The 17,330-nt window shown below is 42.0% G+C and overlaps 3 protein-coding genes across 9 annotated transcripts; 1 reads left to right on the forward strand and 2 right to left on the reverse strand.

The window, feature by feature from the left end:
• Positions 1-647: 647 nt before the first annotated feature.
• On the reverse strand, positions 648-8,367 carry nprl2 (NPR2 like, GATOR1 complex subunit). 3 transcript variants are annotated; one of them, XM_031786574.1, is made up of 12 exons: positions 7,092-7,649; positions 5,559-5,671; positions 4,003-4,094; positions 3,524-3,692; positions 3,307-3,415; positions 3,085-3,221; positions 2,510-2,607; positions 2,274-2,310; positions 2,087-2,180; positions 1,880-1,997; positions 1,542-1,684; positions 648-1,389 (listed from the first exon to the last, which is right to left on the reverse strand). In XM_031786574.1, the coding sequence occupies exons 2-12, from the start codon at positions 5,634-5,636 to the stop codon at positions 1,322-1,324; spliced, it is 1,143 nt and encodes a 380-aa protein (XP_031642434.1). In that variant the 5' UTR covers positions 5,637-5,671; positions 7,092-7,649; the 3' UTR covers positions 648-1,321. The 3 variants fall into 3 exon arrangements, with proteins under 3 accessions (XP_031642434.1, XP_020349163.1, XP_020349154.1); XM_020493574.2 differs by lacking the exons at positions 5,559-5,671; positions 7,092-7,649 and adding an exon at positions 8,070-8,367; XM_020493565.2 differs by lacking the exon at positions 5,559-5,671 and having other exon boundaries at positions 7,092-7,664.
• Positions 7,892-11,018, forward strand: hemk1 (HemK methyltransferase family member 1). 3 transcript variants are annotated; one of them, XM_020493592.2, is made up of 12 exons: positions 7,899-7,959; positions 8,114-8,207; positions 8,356-8,529; positions 8,660-8,751; positions 8,890-8,983; positions 9,217-9,354; positions 9,462-9,526; positions 9,636-9,685; positions 9,806-9,911; positions 10,005-10,100; positions 10,505-10,615; positions 10,731-11,018. In XM_020493592.2, the coding sequence occupies exons 2-12, from the start codon at positions 8,127-8,129 to the stop codon at positions 10,786-10,788; spliced, it is 1,065 nt and encodes a 354-aa protein (XP_020349181.1). In that variant the 5' UTR covers positions 7,899-7,959; positions 8,114-8,126; the 3' UTR covers positions 10,789-11,018. The 3 variants fall into 3 exon arrangements, 2 of the variants coding, with proteins under 2 accessions (XP_020349181.1, XP_020349174.1); XR_004202486.1 differs by having other exon boundaries at positions 7,892-7,959; positions 8,112-8,207; positions 10,005-10,615; XM_020493585.2 differs by having other exon boundaries at positions 7,899-8,207.
• A 383-nt stretch (positions 11,019-11,401) lies between these two features.
• cisha (cytokine inducible SH2-containing protein a) lies at positions 11,402-17,302 on the reverse strand. Of its 3 annotated transcripts, none has more exons than XM_031786941.1 (3): positions 17,221-17,302; positions 12,529-12,689; positions 11,402-12,338 (listed from the first exon to the last, which is right to left on the reverse strand). In XM_031786941.1, the coding sequence occupies exons 2-3, from the start codon at positions 12,641-12,643 to the stop codon at positions 11,842-11,844; spliced, it is 612 nt and encodes a 203-aa protein (XP_031642801.1). In that variant the 5' UTR covers positions 12,644-12,689; positions 17,221-17,302; the 3' UTR covers positions 11,402-11,841. The 3 variants fall into 3 exon arrangements, with proteins under 3 accessions (XP_031642801.1, XP_031642751.1, XP_031642711.1); XM_031786891.1 differs by lacking the exon at positions 17,221-17,302 and adding an exon at positions 13,847-14,386; XM_031786851.1 differs by lacking the exon at positions 17,221-17,302 and having other exon boundaries at positions 12,529-13,779.
• Between the last annotated feature and the right edge of the window lie 28 nt (positions 17,303-17,330).

The raw sequence follows: 17,330 nt of genomic DNA on the forward strand, positions 1-17,330 counted from the left end.
AGTCTGCTTTCCAACAGACACTGGGAGACAAATTCACCTTTCCGCAGAAAAATAACACAAAACACAAGGCCAAATATACACTGGATTTACGTACCAAGACAACATTGAATGTTCCTGAGTGGCTTAGTTATAGTTTTGACTTAAATTGGCTTGAAAACCTATGGCAAGACATGAAAATGGCTGTCTAGCAATGATCAAACCAACTTGACAGAGCTTGAAGATTTTTTTTAAGCATGTGCAAATATTCTACAATCCAGGTGTACAAAGCTCGTAGAGACTTAACCAGAAAGACACAGCTGTGATCACTGCCAAAGGTGATTCTAACATGTATTGAGATCAGGGGTGTGAATACTTCTGTAAATTAGAGACTGTTTTTCTGCATTTAATTTTCAATAAGTTAGCTAACATTTCTAAAAACATGTTTTCACTCACATTATGGGGTTAAGAGCATCATAACGTGAGTGAAAACATGTTTTTGGAAATGTTAGCAAATATATTGAAAAAACAGCGTGTAGATGAGTGAGAAACAAAACCAATTCAATCCATTTTGAATTCAGGCTGTAATACAATGTGGAATAAGTCGAGGGGTATAAATACTTTCTGAAGGCTCTGTAGGTGAAGTGAGCACGATAAACACAGACAATGGGTCATTCAAATCAACAACGCATCTTTATTATTGCAAGGAGTTGGTATTATAATTTTTTGGTACATTAATAAGCACATTTTACATTTGAGTCATTTAGCTGATGTTCTTATCCAGAGCGACTTACAGGAGCAATTAGGGTTAAGTGCCTTGCTCAAGGGAACATCAACAGATTTTTTTTACCTAGTCGGCGCAAATGTTTGAACTAGCGAATGTTCACTGAACTGGCACAACGCTCTTAACCACTAGGCTACCTGCCACATTCCTCATTTTTGTGGTCTTTTTAAAATTATTCCATTCATTGTTCTGAATGAAACTATCCCACAATGATTGATTCAAAGTCTGGATGGAAAAACCTGAGGATGATAACAGGTGACATTGGTGACATACTAGTAGTATATAAATTCCTACATGTCTCAGCCTTTGAATGCACAGATAATTTCCAGAACATTTCGGATGAAGTCCACAGACAACAGTGATAAACAGACTTTTCTAAGGCATCTTTGGCCGAGGTTGATCCACATTGTGTCTCCTGGACAGCAGGCAGTTGTGTGGGTCAGATGAGAGGCGAGCAGGAGGCCTCTGTTTCAGTACAATCGGACCTTGTGTCTGTCTGTCTTTGTTAGAGAGATGGCTTTCTCTATCAAAGTGAGTGTGGTTGCTGATTAAGCCAGGGTATCACTTCCAGCACACAATTATGTTGGGGTCATTCTCCAAGCGCTCGTCCAGCTCTTTGTAGCTCATTCCTGCAAATACAGGGAAAGGCGCTGCCATGACAGATTACAGAGTATAGAACGATTTCTCAAAATACTTATCCAGCCCTCTGTAATTATTAATCTTCCTAAACACGTCATCACTATAACACCAGTCATGTGTCATCATAACCGCCTTAACCTACCCGTCTTGCAGCAGATTTCGTCGTAACTATGGCAACCAGTGTAAAGGCGTGGTGGGCGGCTCCTCTCGTCTCGTGTCACCTTAACAGGATACTTCTGCAGACGGCGAATGAGAGCCTTCATCAGTCCATACTGGATCAGCCTCCTGTTGAGCATCACATGATATCAACAACACTATTCTCTACACTTCTCCACGTAGATGAGGATTAGCTATCTAGCTAAATCTGGTGCAATGGCATGTTGTACATGGTCCCTGACAAATAAATAAATAAATATGGACATTGAGGTCTATGTCAACCACATAAACATCATGAGTCAACATGGATGCTTAATAACTCACCTCTCATCTACCCTCTGCAGCTGCTGTGAGTAGCGGGAGCAAAGATCACGAACTGTGGTGCCTGGAGTCAGACCACAGTACAGCTGGAACACATCCCTTAAACAGGCTCTCTTCTGTCCTGAAGCACACAGGCAGCAGAACTTATCATACACTCACTGTAACAAATTCTAACTTGTTCTGACTACAACTTTCCAAACTGGCTGTTACCTTTCTTGGTGACATAGTTGAGACACTCCTCCTGAATGGACCTGTCATCTATCAGGCTCTGGACTGTAGGGGTTGTGCAGTACACATTGGAGTACTGGAGAGACACAACATACAGTGTGTTAGCAGGACTGTACACACACACACACCACATTTCAGAAGAAGGTATTGTTACTGAGGGTTTCATTACCTGAAATATTGATACCAAGGTTACAACACCATAATACCTGTGAAAAAGAATGTTCTCTTAGAATCCATTCCATGGTTTCATAGGCAAATGTTGTTTCATCATAAAGAATGTTCTCTTAGAATCTATTCCATGGTTTCAAAGGGAAATGTTGTTTCATCATAAAGAATGTTCTCTTAGAATCTATTCCAATGGGTCCATTATATGTTGCATCATATTACCAGTTTTAAAGCACTCACAATAAATTCTGTACGGCGATCCGGACTAGATTAAGTTCAACATCCGCTTCTGCAGATATCTTCTGGATATGCCTGAACCCATCAATGTAGGCCAGGATCTACAACAGAATTCAACACATTTCTAACGTATTTTTCATCAGCGCTTTAATCTGAGACAGGTGCATGATGACATTGCACAGTACTGGTCCAAAATTTGGACACACCTACTAATTCAAGGGTTTTTCTTTATTTGTACTATTTTCTACATTGTAGAATAATAGTGAAGACATCAACACTATGAAATAACACATATGGAATCATGTAGTAACCACTAAAGTGTTAAACAAATCTAAATATATTTTCTATTTGAGATTCTTCAAAGTAGCCACCCTTTGCCTTGATGACAGCTTTAATAGTACAAAAGAAAAACCCTTGAATTAGTAGGTGTCCAAACTTTTGACTGGTACTGTATAGACAAATCATTATTTCTCTGAAACCCTTGATGGGATGTCAGCCACACTGTATGTACGCTTCTGGTAAGGATGAGGCGTGGGTCTATCTGTGTGAGCCACTGTCGGTGTGGCAGAAAGACCTACCTGTTGAGTGGTGAGATCCCACTGGGATTTGATGAAGTGGTCTTTGCACTGAGTAAAGACAGGCACGTCGTACTCCTGCACGATCAGAGGGTCCCTGCGCTGCTCAATCAACTTCAGGTTGATTGTATTGGACTCATCTAAATAAGAGGGAGGAAACGAATGGTGTGTAAGAGAAAGAGAAAGGGCTATCTGACACATTACTGTGTACAAATGCACACATACCGATGGGTAAGGTACAGGCTCCGGTAGCATTTAGCTCCTCTAACAAGGTGGACATAATAGGTAGCAGTTTCTGTTTGCTCTCCTCGTTCGATATGAACCCACTCTCCAGCTGCAAAATAAAGAGAAATATTAACACTTTGACCTATATATCCCATAAGACATTCAGATCTTGTGATGTTTTGAAAAAGAGCACTAGCCTCCAGGGAGATCCTTTTACCTCCAGCGTTGTGAGGTACCCTGACAGCTTCTTGACAATTGGCTCAAGGGCACAGGTCTTGGTCCTTGCATCGCATACAAGGCCCAGGTTAAAGAGCAGAGCATTACGGCTGTACTTCTTGTGCTCGATGCACACCGGACAACCAATTAACTTCTTCCCCATGGCCGTTCTACATCAATCAAAGACAAGTCCATATTATGGCAAGAACCGCTCAAATAAGCAAAGAGAAATGACAGTCCATCATTACTTTAAGACATGAAGGTCAGTCTATTCGGGAAAATGTGCAGTTGCAAAAACCATCAAGCGCCATGATGAAACTGGTTCTTGTGAGGACCGCCACAGGAAAGGAAAAAATTGCAGCCCAAATAAATTATTCACTTAGTTCAAGTAACAGACACAAGAGGAGAGAAAAATAAGACCTGTTGTTAAATTGGACCATGAATAAGAATATCCTAATGTAAATTCCCAAGTGTACGTACACAGTTATGAGTTTGTTCTGCAGTTCTGGTTTGGTAATGATGTACACCTGTACTGTGTCAAAGAGCTCCCGGGATATGTACTCCTCTGGAACCTGGAGAGGATAGAACACAATAGAAAGATGGGAAAAGATAGAACACAGCCCCAACAGATCCACAGATGACACAATCTTTATTGCCCTCTCCCACGTGGACTAAAGGAACACCTACAGTATGTGAGAATGCTGTTCATTGACTACAGCTCAGTGTTCAACACCATTGTGCCCTCGAAGCTCATCACTAAGCTAAGGACTCTGGGACTGAACACCTCCCTCTGAAACTGGATCCTGGACTTCCTGACAGGCCACCCCCAGGTGGTGAGGATAGGCAATAACACAGCCATGCTGACCCTCAACACAGGGGCCCCCTCAGAGGTGCATGCTTAGTCCCCTCCTGTACTCCCGGTACACCCACGACTGCATGGCCACGCACAACTCCAACATCATCACTAAGTTTGCCGACAACATCACTGAGTTTGCCGACAACACGACGGTGGTAGTCCTGATTACCGACAACAATGAGACAGCTTATAGGGAGGAGGTCAGAGACCTGTCAGTGTGGTTCCAGGAGAACAACCTCTCTCTTAATGTCAGCAAGACAAAGGAGCTGATCATGGACTACAGGAAACGGACGGGACGAGCACGCTCCCATCCACATCGACAGGGCTGTAGTGGAGCGGGTCGAGAGCTTCAGGTTCCTCGGTGTCCACATCACTAAGGATCTATCATGGTCCAGACACACCAACACAATTGTGAAGAGGGCACGACAATGCCACTTCCCCCTCAGGAGACTGAAATTACTTAGCATGGGCCCTCAAATCCTCAAAAAGTTATACAGCTGCACCATCGAGAGCATCTTGATGAACTGCATAACCAGTATGGCAACTAGTTGGCATCCGACCACAAGGCACTACAGAGTAGTGAGTACGGCCCAGTACATTACTGGGGCTGAGCTTCGTGCCATCCAGAACCTCTATACCAGGCGATGTCAGAGGAAGGCCCAAAAAAGTATCAGACTCCAGCCTCCCAAGCCACAGACTGTTCTAGCTGCTACCGCACAGCAAGCGGTACCAATCCAGTAAGTCTGGAACCAACTGGACCCTGAACAGCTTCTACCCCCAAGCCATAAGACTTCTGAACAGCTAATCAAAGGGCTACCCAGACTACTTGCATTTACCATTTTTGGCACTAACTCTTTAGCAGTGACTATGCACACACTGGACTCTACCCACACACACTTACTGACACCCCCAACACACACACGCAAACTGATGAAACGCACACACTCACACTTACCACATAAGCTGCTGATAGTCACTTTACCCCTACCTATACAGTGCATTCGGAAAGTATTCAGACCCCTTGACTTTTTCCACATTTGTTACGTTAAAGCCTTATTCTAAAATGGATTCAATAAAAAAAAAATACTCATCCATCTACACACAATACCCCATAACGACAAAGCGAAAACAGGTTTTTCTAAACGTTTTCAAATGTATTAAAAATAAAAAACAGAAATACCTTATTTACATAAGTATTGAGACCCTTTGGTATGAGACTCAAAATTGAGCTCAGGTGCATCCTGTTTCCATTGATCATCCTTGAGACGATTATACAACATGATTGGAGTCCACCTGTGGTAAATATCGGAGTAAAACCCAAGCCATGAGGTCGAAGTAATTGTACATAGCACTACGACCATGAGGTTGAAGGAATTGTACATAGCACTACGAGACAGGGTCATGTTAAGGTACAGATCTGGGGAAGGGTACCAAAACATTTCTGCAGCATTGAAGGTTCCCAAGAACACAGTGGCCTCCATCATTCTTAAATGGAAGAAGTTTGGAACCACCAAGACTCTCCCTAATGCTGGCCGCCCGGCCAAACTGAGAAATCGGGGGAGAATATATTAAAAAAATTCATCCCTGTCCCCGCAGGAGGCCTTTTGCTTTTGGTAGGCTGTCATTGTAAATAAGAATTTGTTCTTAACTGACTTGCCTACTTAGATTAGAGCAGTAAAAATAAATGTTGTGTCACACCCGTGGTATACGGTCTGATATACCACAGCTGTTAGCCAATCAGCATTCAGGGCTGGAACCACCCAGTTAATAATCCATTTTAGAATAAGGCTGTGACATAACAAAATGTGTTAAAAGTCAAGTGTTCTGAATACTTTCCGAATGCATTGTATGTACAGTACAGTACAGTACATAGGTACCTCAATTACTTTGTGCCTCTGCACATTGACTTAGTACTTGCACTCCCTGTATAGCCATGTTATTTTCTAAACCCTATTTATAGCAGTTGTGGAAAAAGTACCCAATTGTCATACTTGAGTAAAAGTAAAGATACCTTAATAGAAAATGACTCAAGTAAAAGTTACCCGGTAAAATACTACTTGAGTAAACGTCTAAAATAATTTGGTTTTAAATATACTTAAGTATTATAAGTACAAGCATAAATAATTACTAATTCCTTATATTAAGCAAACCAGAGGGCACCGTTTTAGTTTTTTAAACTTATTTATCGATAGCCAGGGGACCCTCCAAGACTCAGACATAATTTACAAACCAAGCATTTGTGTTTAGTGAGTCTGCCAGATCAGGGGCAGTAGGGATAACCAGGGTTGTTTTCTTGATAAGTGTGTGAATTGGACCATTTTCCTGTCCTGCTAAGCATTCAAGTACTTTTGGGTGTCCGGGAAAATGTCTGGAGTAAAAAGAACATTATTTTGTCAAGGAATGTAGCAAAGTAAAAGTTGTAAAAAATATAAATAGTAAAGTACAGATACCACAAAAAAAACTACTTAAGTAGTACATTGAAGTATTTTTACACCACTGTATATAGCCATGTTATATTTACTCGTTATTCACTGCGTCACTATTTCTATTTTTGATCTCATCTTTAACTCTGCTTTTTCATAAAAATACCTGAAAGTAAGCAGTTCACTGTTAGTCTACGAAGCATGTGACAAATAAAATGCGATTTGATTAGAAAGTTAGCTTGACACTCGTTGCAAAAACTGTCGAAACATATACTGTACTGTACACCTACCTGGTAAGTAATCTTTGGTCCCAGTGTGGGGTGAAACTCACTAAAAAATATACACTCTATTCGACTCATCCCCATGAAGACGTTGTAAAAAGGACTTTAAATTTCAGGTAGTATAATAAAGAAAGAAAGCAACTCCAGCTGCGTCAATCTCTTACTCCGTTCTCAGACAATGTGAATGCTCAATTGAAGATAAGTATTTTTTAAGACCTACAGTAGCTGTGTATCTAGTGGTTGTAAATTACTCTCTTGTTACTGTAGCTAACTAGTAGCTATGATGACTCCTAATTCCTGACAGAGCAGGGAAGGGTTGTTGTTGATAGTCTACCCTAGCTAGCTAGTCCAGCTATCTCTAGCTAACTTAACTCTCTGGCTAATGTGTAAACATTACAACTGGATCCTCTTGTATTTCCTTACAATTGACGACCAATCTGTTTAAATGTCATGCAAAAAATATACCACAGCGTAAATACAATCGAACAAGTGGTATGCTAGCTAGCTATATGGCTAACAACAACCTTGCGCTATCGATGAAACATGGTGGAGTTCCCGAACATAATTTACCCGCACTGCGCATTACTGATGGGTACGTTCCAGGACACGCCAAACAAGTTGATGGATGTCAGATTTGGGAAATAAAATCTTTATAGTACATGTTAAATAAATGTAGATCCAGTATGATGCATGTACTGCAATTTGCTTCTTAAAAATATAACTTAATTTAACTTCATCCTAATTGTATGGATCGACATAATACAGTTGTCTCACTTTTATTCTGGAAGGATTTATGAATTAATCTAATGCACTATTATTCTGAAAAAAGGAAGGATGCCCGGAAGTGAATACCTCTAATGAATGATTGATTGAAATGGTTGGTTATTTTGTATTTAATAGTTAGTACAGTCATCTTACTTAGACCACATTCAGCTGGTTTTACACAATATTCATTAATATAGTTTCATATTAGCTACATTTTTTTACCTTCTTCATGTCAACTGCTTCACGTGTTGGTCTTCTGTCAAGAGAAAGTGGAATACCATGTGGATACGATTACGAAGACCGTTGAAGAAGGTTTATAACTGCTTTAAACCACTTAAATACGGATTTATTGGACACAAGGTAAATTAAGATGCCTTTCCGGTAAAGTGTTTCACGTGGATTGCAAGGAAAGTGCGTTGTTTACAGTATAAACATAACTGGAATTCATTATTGAATGAAGCCTCGTAATATTCTCTCTATCGCTGTCTCGCTCCTTCCCTTCCTCCAGTGGTTGTGCACGTCTCCGTGTGTGGCTGAATGCGTCCCAGCCTTACCTACAGCTAGCAGGCTCACGGTGGAGCAAGCTGTCAAGTTATGGACAGGCCATTTCCAGCAAAGAGGTGTCTCAGAGCCACATCTCTCCAGCCAGTACATCATTGCACATTTGCTTGGTGCTAAAACAGTGAGTTTCTGAACCCAAAATATGATCCTTGCAAATAATTTCCATGTTCACCTTTCCACCTTTTATCCTTCTCGGTCTATCAGTCTCCCACTGAAGGAATCATCTAACCCTCAACCTCTTCCCCTCGCAGTTAGAGGGCATTGGACAGGACAGGCTGGCTGAATTCCTGACACAAGAACAGACAGAGCAGACATGGGAGCTCTGTTCCAGACGTCTCACCAGGTACATACAAGCTTAGTCTTAACGTGCTACAGTCAGTGACGGTGCACTTGACCTATTATTCTGTCTCTGAAAGCTAAGAATTTAATTGGAAAGTGTAGCCTACATTGCGTGAACATGTGACGTGTGCTGTGTGTTCAGAATGCCAGTGCAGTATGTGATTGAAGAGTGGGACTTCAGAGATCTGACACTGAAGATGAGACCTCCCGTGTTTATCCCCCGCCCTGAAACTGAGGTGCGGGAGAGTACATATACACACACTTGTACACTTTTTTATTTAACCTTTATTTAACTAGGCAAGTCACTTACACACCTACTATAAAACAAGTTGTTTGAAACACAAGGGACCATAATCTCTTGTGATAAGAGCGCATTTCAATATTTCATTCTGTGACTGTCGTCAGAATTTCCATTGCAGAGACATGACCTTCTGTCAAGCTATGGTTGCACGTCTGTCTGTCTGTGCAGGAGCTGGTTGGCCTAGTGCTTACAGATCTCCAGATGAAGCAGGGGACTGGATTAAGTGAGGAGACCAGCTTCAGGTGCCTGGAAGTGGGTTGTGGCTCTGGTGCTATCTCCCTCAGTTTACTTAAGAGCCTCCCACAGGTGTGCTCTCCCCGTCTTTTACTTTCTCCCTTTCTTTCATATCATGTTCCTTGATCTCTGAGCCCCTTCACTCAAACAACACTGATATTTGAGTTTCTCTCTCTCAGCTCAGAGCGATTGCTTTAGATAAAAACAAGGATGCTGTGGATCTGACAAGAGAGAACTCGCACAGGTAATCATAAACACAGGATACCAATTTTACTTCGATTAGCTGAATTTGATTAGCGACATTAATTCATGTTTTGTGAATATGTTCAAACCTGATTGGCTGTATGTTACAGTTTGGGGTTCCAGGACCGACTTGAGGTTCACCATATGGATGTGATGAGAGGTAAGGTCAATAGGAATGATGGGGGAGGGATATTATAACATCGGTAAAGGAAGATAAGCCATACAGATGTTACATTCAGATTTGCTGATTTCAAGGGTGTGATTTTATGTTATGTTCTAGATGCAGACATAATTGTGAGCATGTGCAGTCCAGTCTCCGTTTTGGTCAGCAACCCTCCGTACCTGTTCTCAGAGGATATGATATCACTTGAACCTGAAATCCTCAGGTGAGACGAGCAGTCGCACGCACACAAACGCACGCACACTTCGAGTTCAAATGGAGGTATATGAACTACAGTGTTCTGTGCTGACATCCTCAGGTTTGAGGACCATGCTGCTCTGGATGGGGGGAAAGATGGCATGCAGGTGATGAGACACATTCTGACTCTGGCTCCAAAGCTCTTATCCAACCATGGGTAAGGCACTGGGTGTATTTTCTGCATCTAGAAAATAACATATAATCACACGCTTGAAATGGGTCAATATGAATGTATCATTGCAATCTATAATTTCCCTCCCCCCGTTGTTCCTAGTGACCTTACCGCTCATCATATCCATATGGTGAAACTCAAGTCAGTTCTGGAGCTCCAAACTGTATTGGAAGTGTTTATGCAGGCCACAGTGTTTGTTTTTAAGGGAATATTCACAGTAGGCCAATATTATTTTAGATGTACTGTTTTTTGTGGTGCACACTAAGAAGCTTTCTGTCTAGTCACTCTGTTATATCTATTGTAAAGCAGGTCTCACTACTTCAATCTCTGTTTTTCAATGGTTTGAGAAGTTTCACTTCACTGTGTTTTCATTTCATCCTGTCTTGCAGTCGTGTATACTTGGAAGTAGACCCACGTCATCCACAGCTCATCCAGCAGTGGGTAGAGGAAAGTGTTGAAGAGTTAGACTACTTGCACACGCATCGTGACATCACTGACAGGTCAGGAGTAAATCAGACTGCTATATGTTTGTTAAATAACTACATTTTCAAAACCTTCGATCAAGAAATGTATTCATATTGAACGCCTGATTCATATTCTCTCTGTCGCTTATAGGCCTCGTTTCTGCATCCTTCAAAAAAAGGAGTGCAACACAGATCAGGACCAGCATTGAGAGACTGTGTAAGATATGGATCCTGTTTCACTGGCTTCAGACCAGCCTGCTACAGCCTCAACACCCACCATCCATCTGCCATGTACTGTACATACTACTGAGCTCAAATAATGTAGAAATTCACAAACACGCACATATACATATCGTAGATGGGCTTCATTTATACCTGAGGACGTTGTAGGTGCTAATGTGTGTTTGTGTGGCAATAAAGGAGGGTGATCGTGACCGAGCGAGTAGTAGGCTGAAGGTAATTACTGAGAGGCTTTTCTTAGAACCCTCCCTCTCAGAATTTCACCCTCCCAGAAGGCATTCAGTAGTTCTACGAATCAAGGGATTCTCCCTCCCCGCTGACGAGGCTGCTGACTCAGATTCACTCTTACACAAAGGCACATTGAATCCAGCCTATATTGCCTAGTCGATTCTGCTGTGTACACACTTATACCGGGGGGGGGGTTTAATCTCTTTATGTTATAAAGACCACTTCAGATAACAACTGAGATTGGGCACACTGCCCACGCAACCCATTTTCTCTTCTGTGGATGTAGGCTATAAAGCTCTTTGTGGCATTTGACCCACCAAAAGACAACGGGACATTGAAGACAGGAGCAGTATAACTCATTTAATATTGTTTTAATAAAAAAAGGGATATGTACAGTGTCGGGGGGGGTAAAAAATGACAATGTTGACTAAACAAAAAATTAAACAATTTACATTTGTGACTGAAAAGCAATTCACTGCTCAGAAACAGAAAGAAAACGTTACCCCTCATAGCACGAGGATACACTACAGTTAGCACCATGTGTTTTCCAGTCAATCACCTCTGTGAATTGGGGTGGTACACAGAACCCCACTTCCCTCTGAGAAATCCAAAACCAGGCACCATTTTCTGGAAGGTTCTTTCCCAAACATGGTCTCATGACCAACCGTATGTCTGATGTGGCTCCATTAGTTGCCAGTGCAGTGATGTTGTTTCCAGCTGCCAGGGACCTCTTACTGACAGCGCTCCTCAAGGTTTAGTTGAACTGTTTAGTTTAATTCAGCACCAGAGGACCCTCATACATGGAAGGGGTAGTCCTGCAGGTAGCGCACCAGTGGGCGTGGCAGTGGCAGCTGGTCCGGACAGCCTGTGCTGCGGTTGATGGTGAGGCGTGTGAGGTGCTGGAGGGAGGGGAAGGCCTGGGGCTTGTGCAGGGCCCGCTTGAGCTTCAGCACTACTGTGCTCTCCTGAACTGTCCTCTGGGCGGGCTGTACACCATGAGTCTCCTCCACCTTGCCCTTCTGCACCTTCCTTGTTGGTCCTACATAGTACTGCACCATGCTAGGCACGTCAGGAAAGGACAAAAGGCTGGGTCGGGCTGGCGAGCTGGAGTCTAGCAGAAACCGGGCTCCACTGTACTGGATGCGTATACTGGTGGGGCCACGGGCAGTCCTAACAGACAGGGTCAGCATGTACAGGGGATGGCTGCTGTCTCGAATCAGAAAGGCCCCCTCTGACGCTGCCTGGAGAGCTGCATGGGCCTGACCTGCTGTGATGGCTCCCCAGTACCAGCCTGCAAAGAGTGAGAGGTCAAAGTTTATTAACTTATTCAATGGTTTAGATTTTAGTAATCCTGTAGTAAGCAGTCGACTGGATGAACTGAAACGCAAGTAGTTATTGTTACCAAAAACATAAAAACCATGAAAGGGTTTCAGGGAGCCTGTTGGGAGGAGTTTACAGTTTGGAAATTCGATTTGCATTACCTGAGGTATCAAGGTAGAAGAAGTTTTTGGCGATGGTGCGCAGGTCATTCGTGGGGTCCCACTGTGGAGGGGTGCTGTGAAGGCAGTGAGGTGAGGAGATGCTCCCTGTCCGCATGCCCACAGGGCCCTCTGTGGGGCTGCCAGACAGCAGTGGTCTGGGGCTGTAAACAAGAGACGACAACAATGAGCACAGGACAAGTGTAGGAGACAGTAGGGAACCACCAGGTGAATCATTCATTACATTACACACTATCCTGTTAAAGGACAAGTCCTAATATTGTCATAGGCTAATTCATCAGGGGGCGGACTTGAACCAGAAATCTGCCCTGGCATTGCTAACACACCGGGCAATTTTTCCCCTCCAGGCCCCCTCACCAGACCATTTTCCCCTCCAGGCCCCCTCACCAGACCATTTTTCCCTCCAGGCCCCCACACCAGACCATTTTTCCCTCCAGGCCCCCACACCAGACCATTTTTCCCTCCAGGCCCCCACACCAGACCATTTTTCCCTCCAGGCCCCCACACCAGACCATTTTTCCCTCCAGGCCCCCACACCAGACCATTTTTCCCTCGTTGCTGGAACAACGCTCATCATTTAGAAGTGGTGGCTTTACAAGACCTCAAATCTCTGATGGCTCCCTTGTAACATTGGCCAGACAAAGAGCCCTGACATGAAGCAGTGTCACTGACTGAGTGTGAATTGATTCAGATGCTCAGATACGGGTTAGACTTGTCACAATTGGAAGTATTATAATATATGAATTCACAACAGGGTTGCATTCGATTCCAATTTAATTTGTAATTCCCATAAAATTCTTGAAATCACGCATGAAGAGGAAAATCTGTTGAATTCAATTCGAATTTAAACAATCTTCATGTTATGGATTTTTAATTGGATTCGAATTTAAACTGTTTGGACTGTTTGAATTGGAATTGTAAAAACATTACATTTTGGGAATTTATTTGGAATTTAATATTATTAGAATTAATGAACCTAGTATCAAATGTATTCCAGGATTTGTTTTACATTTCAACTTGTATATTTCTATTTACAGTATAGCTAGGCTATCTGCACAGCAGAATTTGTGCAATTGTTAGTGATAATATTTAATTGGGAATTGAGTTCTTGTAATTTAAATATTGGAATTGACAGTAATTGAATTATTTCCGAATTCTAAGAATGACCTGGAATTTTGATTGAATTAAATGGAATTTATAGGGAGATAAACACGACTTTTGTCTTTGCCATTTGATTTTGAATATCAACATCAAAGCATGAAATGTCACATCAAACAGGGACAAACGAATGTGAACTTACCCTTGAACACAAAGAATCATGATGGTGAGTCTTCAATATTCCACAATAGTCTAATTCCACAGCGGTTTTTACGAAAATATAGCTGGTCTATACAAAGGAATGTAATTATTTTATTCAAATTAATGTCTCACGCAAATGTTCATTGAATAGAGACGCATCCGAAAATGAATAAACTCATTCAAAAGCACTAAAATAAAAGTGAAATGTAGAAAAATAGGATACAGAGCAGCAGATGAGTGTTGTCTCTAAAATGGGTTCTTAGCATGTGAGGGAGGGTGTGTGGGTTCGGCTTTTAAAATGAACCAATTCCAAGAATTATACTCTGTGATTCTATTCTGAGAACTGTTCAGTACACCGGAGCTTCTGACGTCATGCGCACCGCCACCGAGCCTGTCCACATGTTATTATTTGAAATCTGTTACTGTGAATGCCAGTGTAAAAATAAATAAAAATTTAGCTCGTTCCTGGTGAGTCTAAATTCATCATAGTAATTCAGTCTTTCGGTCTTGCTGCCTGGATTCGGACCTCACCACTACCTTCCCCCTAATCACTTTCCAAGAATCGGTGCGATTATCTCCGCCCACTAGACCTGCAGCCAGCCCTTTACACATTCTGGGAATTGAGTCACTAGAATAATGGGTATGCGGAACGAATAGGGTTTTTCCAAATAATATAGACATTCGTCAGCTGAAAATACGTATAAACAGAGGGTGAAAGTAGATTTAATTTCTTACGGGTACGGGATAACCAAGTGCGCGCTCTCTTTTGTTCTATGATAAAATATACATGGGAGCCTACTCTGCTGACTCTGACAAACAGATCAATAAAAACGATGTCTGGTCCATATATAATTAGCCTACGAAAAGGGGAGACACAAATACAATATGACCTCGATCTAATCTGGAGGACGAAATTATTGTTGGAAAAAAACTTAAGCGACACTGACCCATTGACAAAGTCATTAGGCCTACACTTGTAGCTGAATTGATGCAACCACGGATGTCCACGTGCGCCACGGTCTCGGCCACTAATCTCCGTCTTGTCCGCGGGCGTTTCAGCCACGCATCTCTGCCTTGGCAACATGTTAGTGTTCTCCTCAAACCACAACTAAATTTGGAGCGTATACCAACCGATTTCCAGTCAGTTCGCTAATTATTCATGCGGCTGATATGCAGTCATGTCAAATAATGTTATAATAGCCTGTAGTTTTTTGGGCTTGTTGTTTTAATTGTGATAGACTTACTTTTAACTGGTATGGCGTACCACACTTTATTCTGCCTGGACCATACCGCCTTACTTTCACCCAAATGTCAAAATCAAATCAAATGTTATTTGTCACATACACATGGTTAGCAGATGTTAATGCAGAGTGTAGCGAAATGCTTGTGCTTCTAGTTCCAACCATGCAGTCATATCTAACAAGTAATCTAACCTAACTACCTTATACACAAGTGTAAAGGAATGAATAAGATTATGTACATAAAAATATATGAATGAATGATGGCCTAACGGCATAGGCAAGATGCAGTAGATGGTATAGAGGACAGTATATACATATGAGATGAGTAATGTAGGGTATGTAAACATTATATAAAGTGGCATTGTTTAAAGTGGCTAGTGATAAATTGATGTAATAAATGTTTCCATTATTAAAGTGGCTAGAGTTGAGTCAGTATGTTAGCAGCAGCCACTCAATGCTGGTGATGACTGTTTAACAGTCTGATGGCCTTGAGATGGCCTTTTTCAGTCTCTCAGTCCCCGCTTTGATGCACAAAATGTGATGTTAGGTCTGGTGTGGTGGCCTAACATTAATTTGCCACTCAAATGGCTCGGTGTTTGTGACAGACTTGTTCAGTAGAGTAAGGCAAGCTTTGAAACAAACTGTTGGAAAGGTTATTGAATTCGTCTTCCAGCTGGGCTGACCTGGCTGGAAACACACGGTTGTACAAGCTTTTGTCTCTGACTAGCAGTAATAAACCTGTTTCAATTAATCAAGGGCTTGATGATTGAATCAGGCCCGTAGCAGTACTAAACTGGAACTGTGTGTTGGACCAGTATTAAATGACAATACACTGTTGAAGAAATGTTGTGTAATATGTCAATAGATATGGATTTTTGGGGTGCCTTTACCTTATGTTAGTCTACACGTGCAAAAAGTGTCAGATGTTTTAATTAACCTGCTCTCAAAGGCATGTGGGCTATTAGGCTACTCGCTATTTAAATTAAGGAATTCCTTGCAGATCTTAATTAACAGGCTCTAAGCTCTGTGGTATTTATGCATGGCTGCCAGCGCATATTGACAATCTGTGCTTATGTTAAAACATGGTCATTTGCTTCCTCAACAGGCCAGTCAGGGATGTAGCCTACAGTAGTCTAGTCGGAAGTGTCCTCCCTGTCCCCTCTGCGTGTCCTTTAATAGCTGCCACAAGAGGCTCTCTTGTAATGATGCATCATCGGTCCCATGCAGTTTTTTTTTTAACTTATCATTTCAGTGATAAGACAAAATATACTGAAAAACATCTACATTTAGAATTCCTCTCATTATCATCTGTTTTTACAAACATGTTTGATGCAAAACATTTAGTGACAACAGGCAAGGTATGGATAACTAGGGTTGCAAAAGTCCAGTAATATTCCACAAATGCCCTGGTTTTCCAGAAAAACTGGTTGGAAGATTCCTGGAGTCACGAGGGAATAAGCAGGAAATCCAGGAAACCTCTAACCAGGATTTCCAGGGGGAAAAAACTGGGAATTTGGGGAAAGTTACCTGAATTTTTTAACCCTATGGACAACACATCAGATGGACAGGCTTCTTCTGTAGATCTATGTGACATTTGCAATAGAGAAATTTGGCTGAGGCATCTGTAAGACCATCCATTGGTCTTTCATGTTTGTAAGTCCATCTGTCTGTGTCTGTGTCGTATGCCCCTTGGAGGAGGGAACACAACACCCTGCTACATCTCAACTCCCCGCGGAGTGAAAAAACAAAAGTGCGATAGTAGGTGCGGGGAAAGACAGAGGCAGAGAAAAATACCGTTACAGGGAATTGATTATTCCTTAAAACACGGTAAGGTGGGGGAAAAGGGGCTGGACAGAACCAAAGAAAGTAAGTTAAAGAGTCCCCTCTCCTACCTTCCCACTACTTACCTAACCTTTAGCACCAACTGGCTCGCTAACCAAAATACCAGGGGTATTACCTAGTGTGCATAGACAGATTAAATACTACGGGTTATGTGTGCCCGCAGGCCTCTTGCCTAAACACTCCCAAGGTGCGTTCCCCTTCTCCCCCGGAACAAATGAAACAGAATAGTTACTAACACTTAGTGAACAATTTCAATAACCAAAAACACTAAGTCCTATTGGCATACACATACCTCGGAAGGAGCGCCTACAAAACAATATCCACAAAACTTTTACAGACTGCCACAACAAATCAACAGAGGACATAAAAATAAGCTATTTTTCTGACAAAGGAACACTGACT

Source organism: Oncorhynchus kisutch, linkage group LG1, assembly GCF_002021735.2.
Source record: "Oncorhynchus kisutch isolate 150728-3 linkage group LG1, Okis_V2, whole genome shotgun sequence".
NCBI classification, from domain to species: domain Eukaryota; kingdom Metazoa; phylum Chordata; class Actinopteri; order Salmoniformes; family Salmonidae; genus Oncorhynchus; species Oncorhynchus kisutch.

Coding starts and splice junctions, on each gene's coding strand:
- nprl2 (XM_031786574.1), bottom strand. CDS start 5,636: ATGATCAATGGAAACAGGATGCACCTGAGCTCAATTTTGAGTCTCATA. Junction 4,095..5,558: donor TCAATACTTATGTAAATAAG/GTATTTCTGTTT, acceptor TATCCTCTCCAG/GTTCCAGAGGAGTACATATC. Junction 2,311..2,509: donor ATCGCCGTACAGAATTTATT/GTGAGTGCTTTA, acceptor TCTTTTTCACAG/GTATTATGGTGTTGTAACCT.
- hemk1 (XM_020493585.2), top strand. CDS start 8,127: ATGTGGATACGATTACGAAGACCGTTGAAGAAGGTTTATAACTGCTTT. Junction 8,208..8,355: donor ACGGATTTATTGGACACAAG/GTAAATTAAGAT, acceptor CCCTTCCTCCAG/TGGTTGTGCACGTCTCCGTG. Junction 10,616..10,730: donor CATCGTGACATCACTGACAG/GTCAGGAGTAAA, acceptor TGTCGCTTATAG/GCCTCGTTTCTGCATCCTTC.
- cisha (XM_031786851.1), bottom strand. CDS start 12,766: ATGAATGATTCACCTGGTGGTTCCCTACTGTCTCCTACACTTGTCCTG. Junction 12,339..12,528: donor CTTCTACCTTGATACCTCAG/GTAATGCAAATC, acceptor CACTCTTTGCAG/GCTGGTACTGGGGAGCCATC.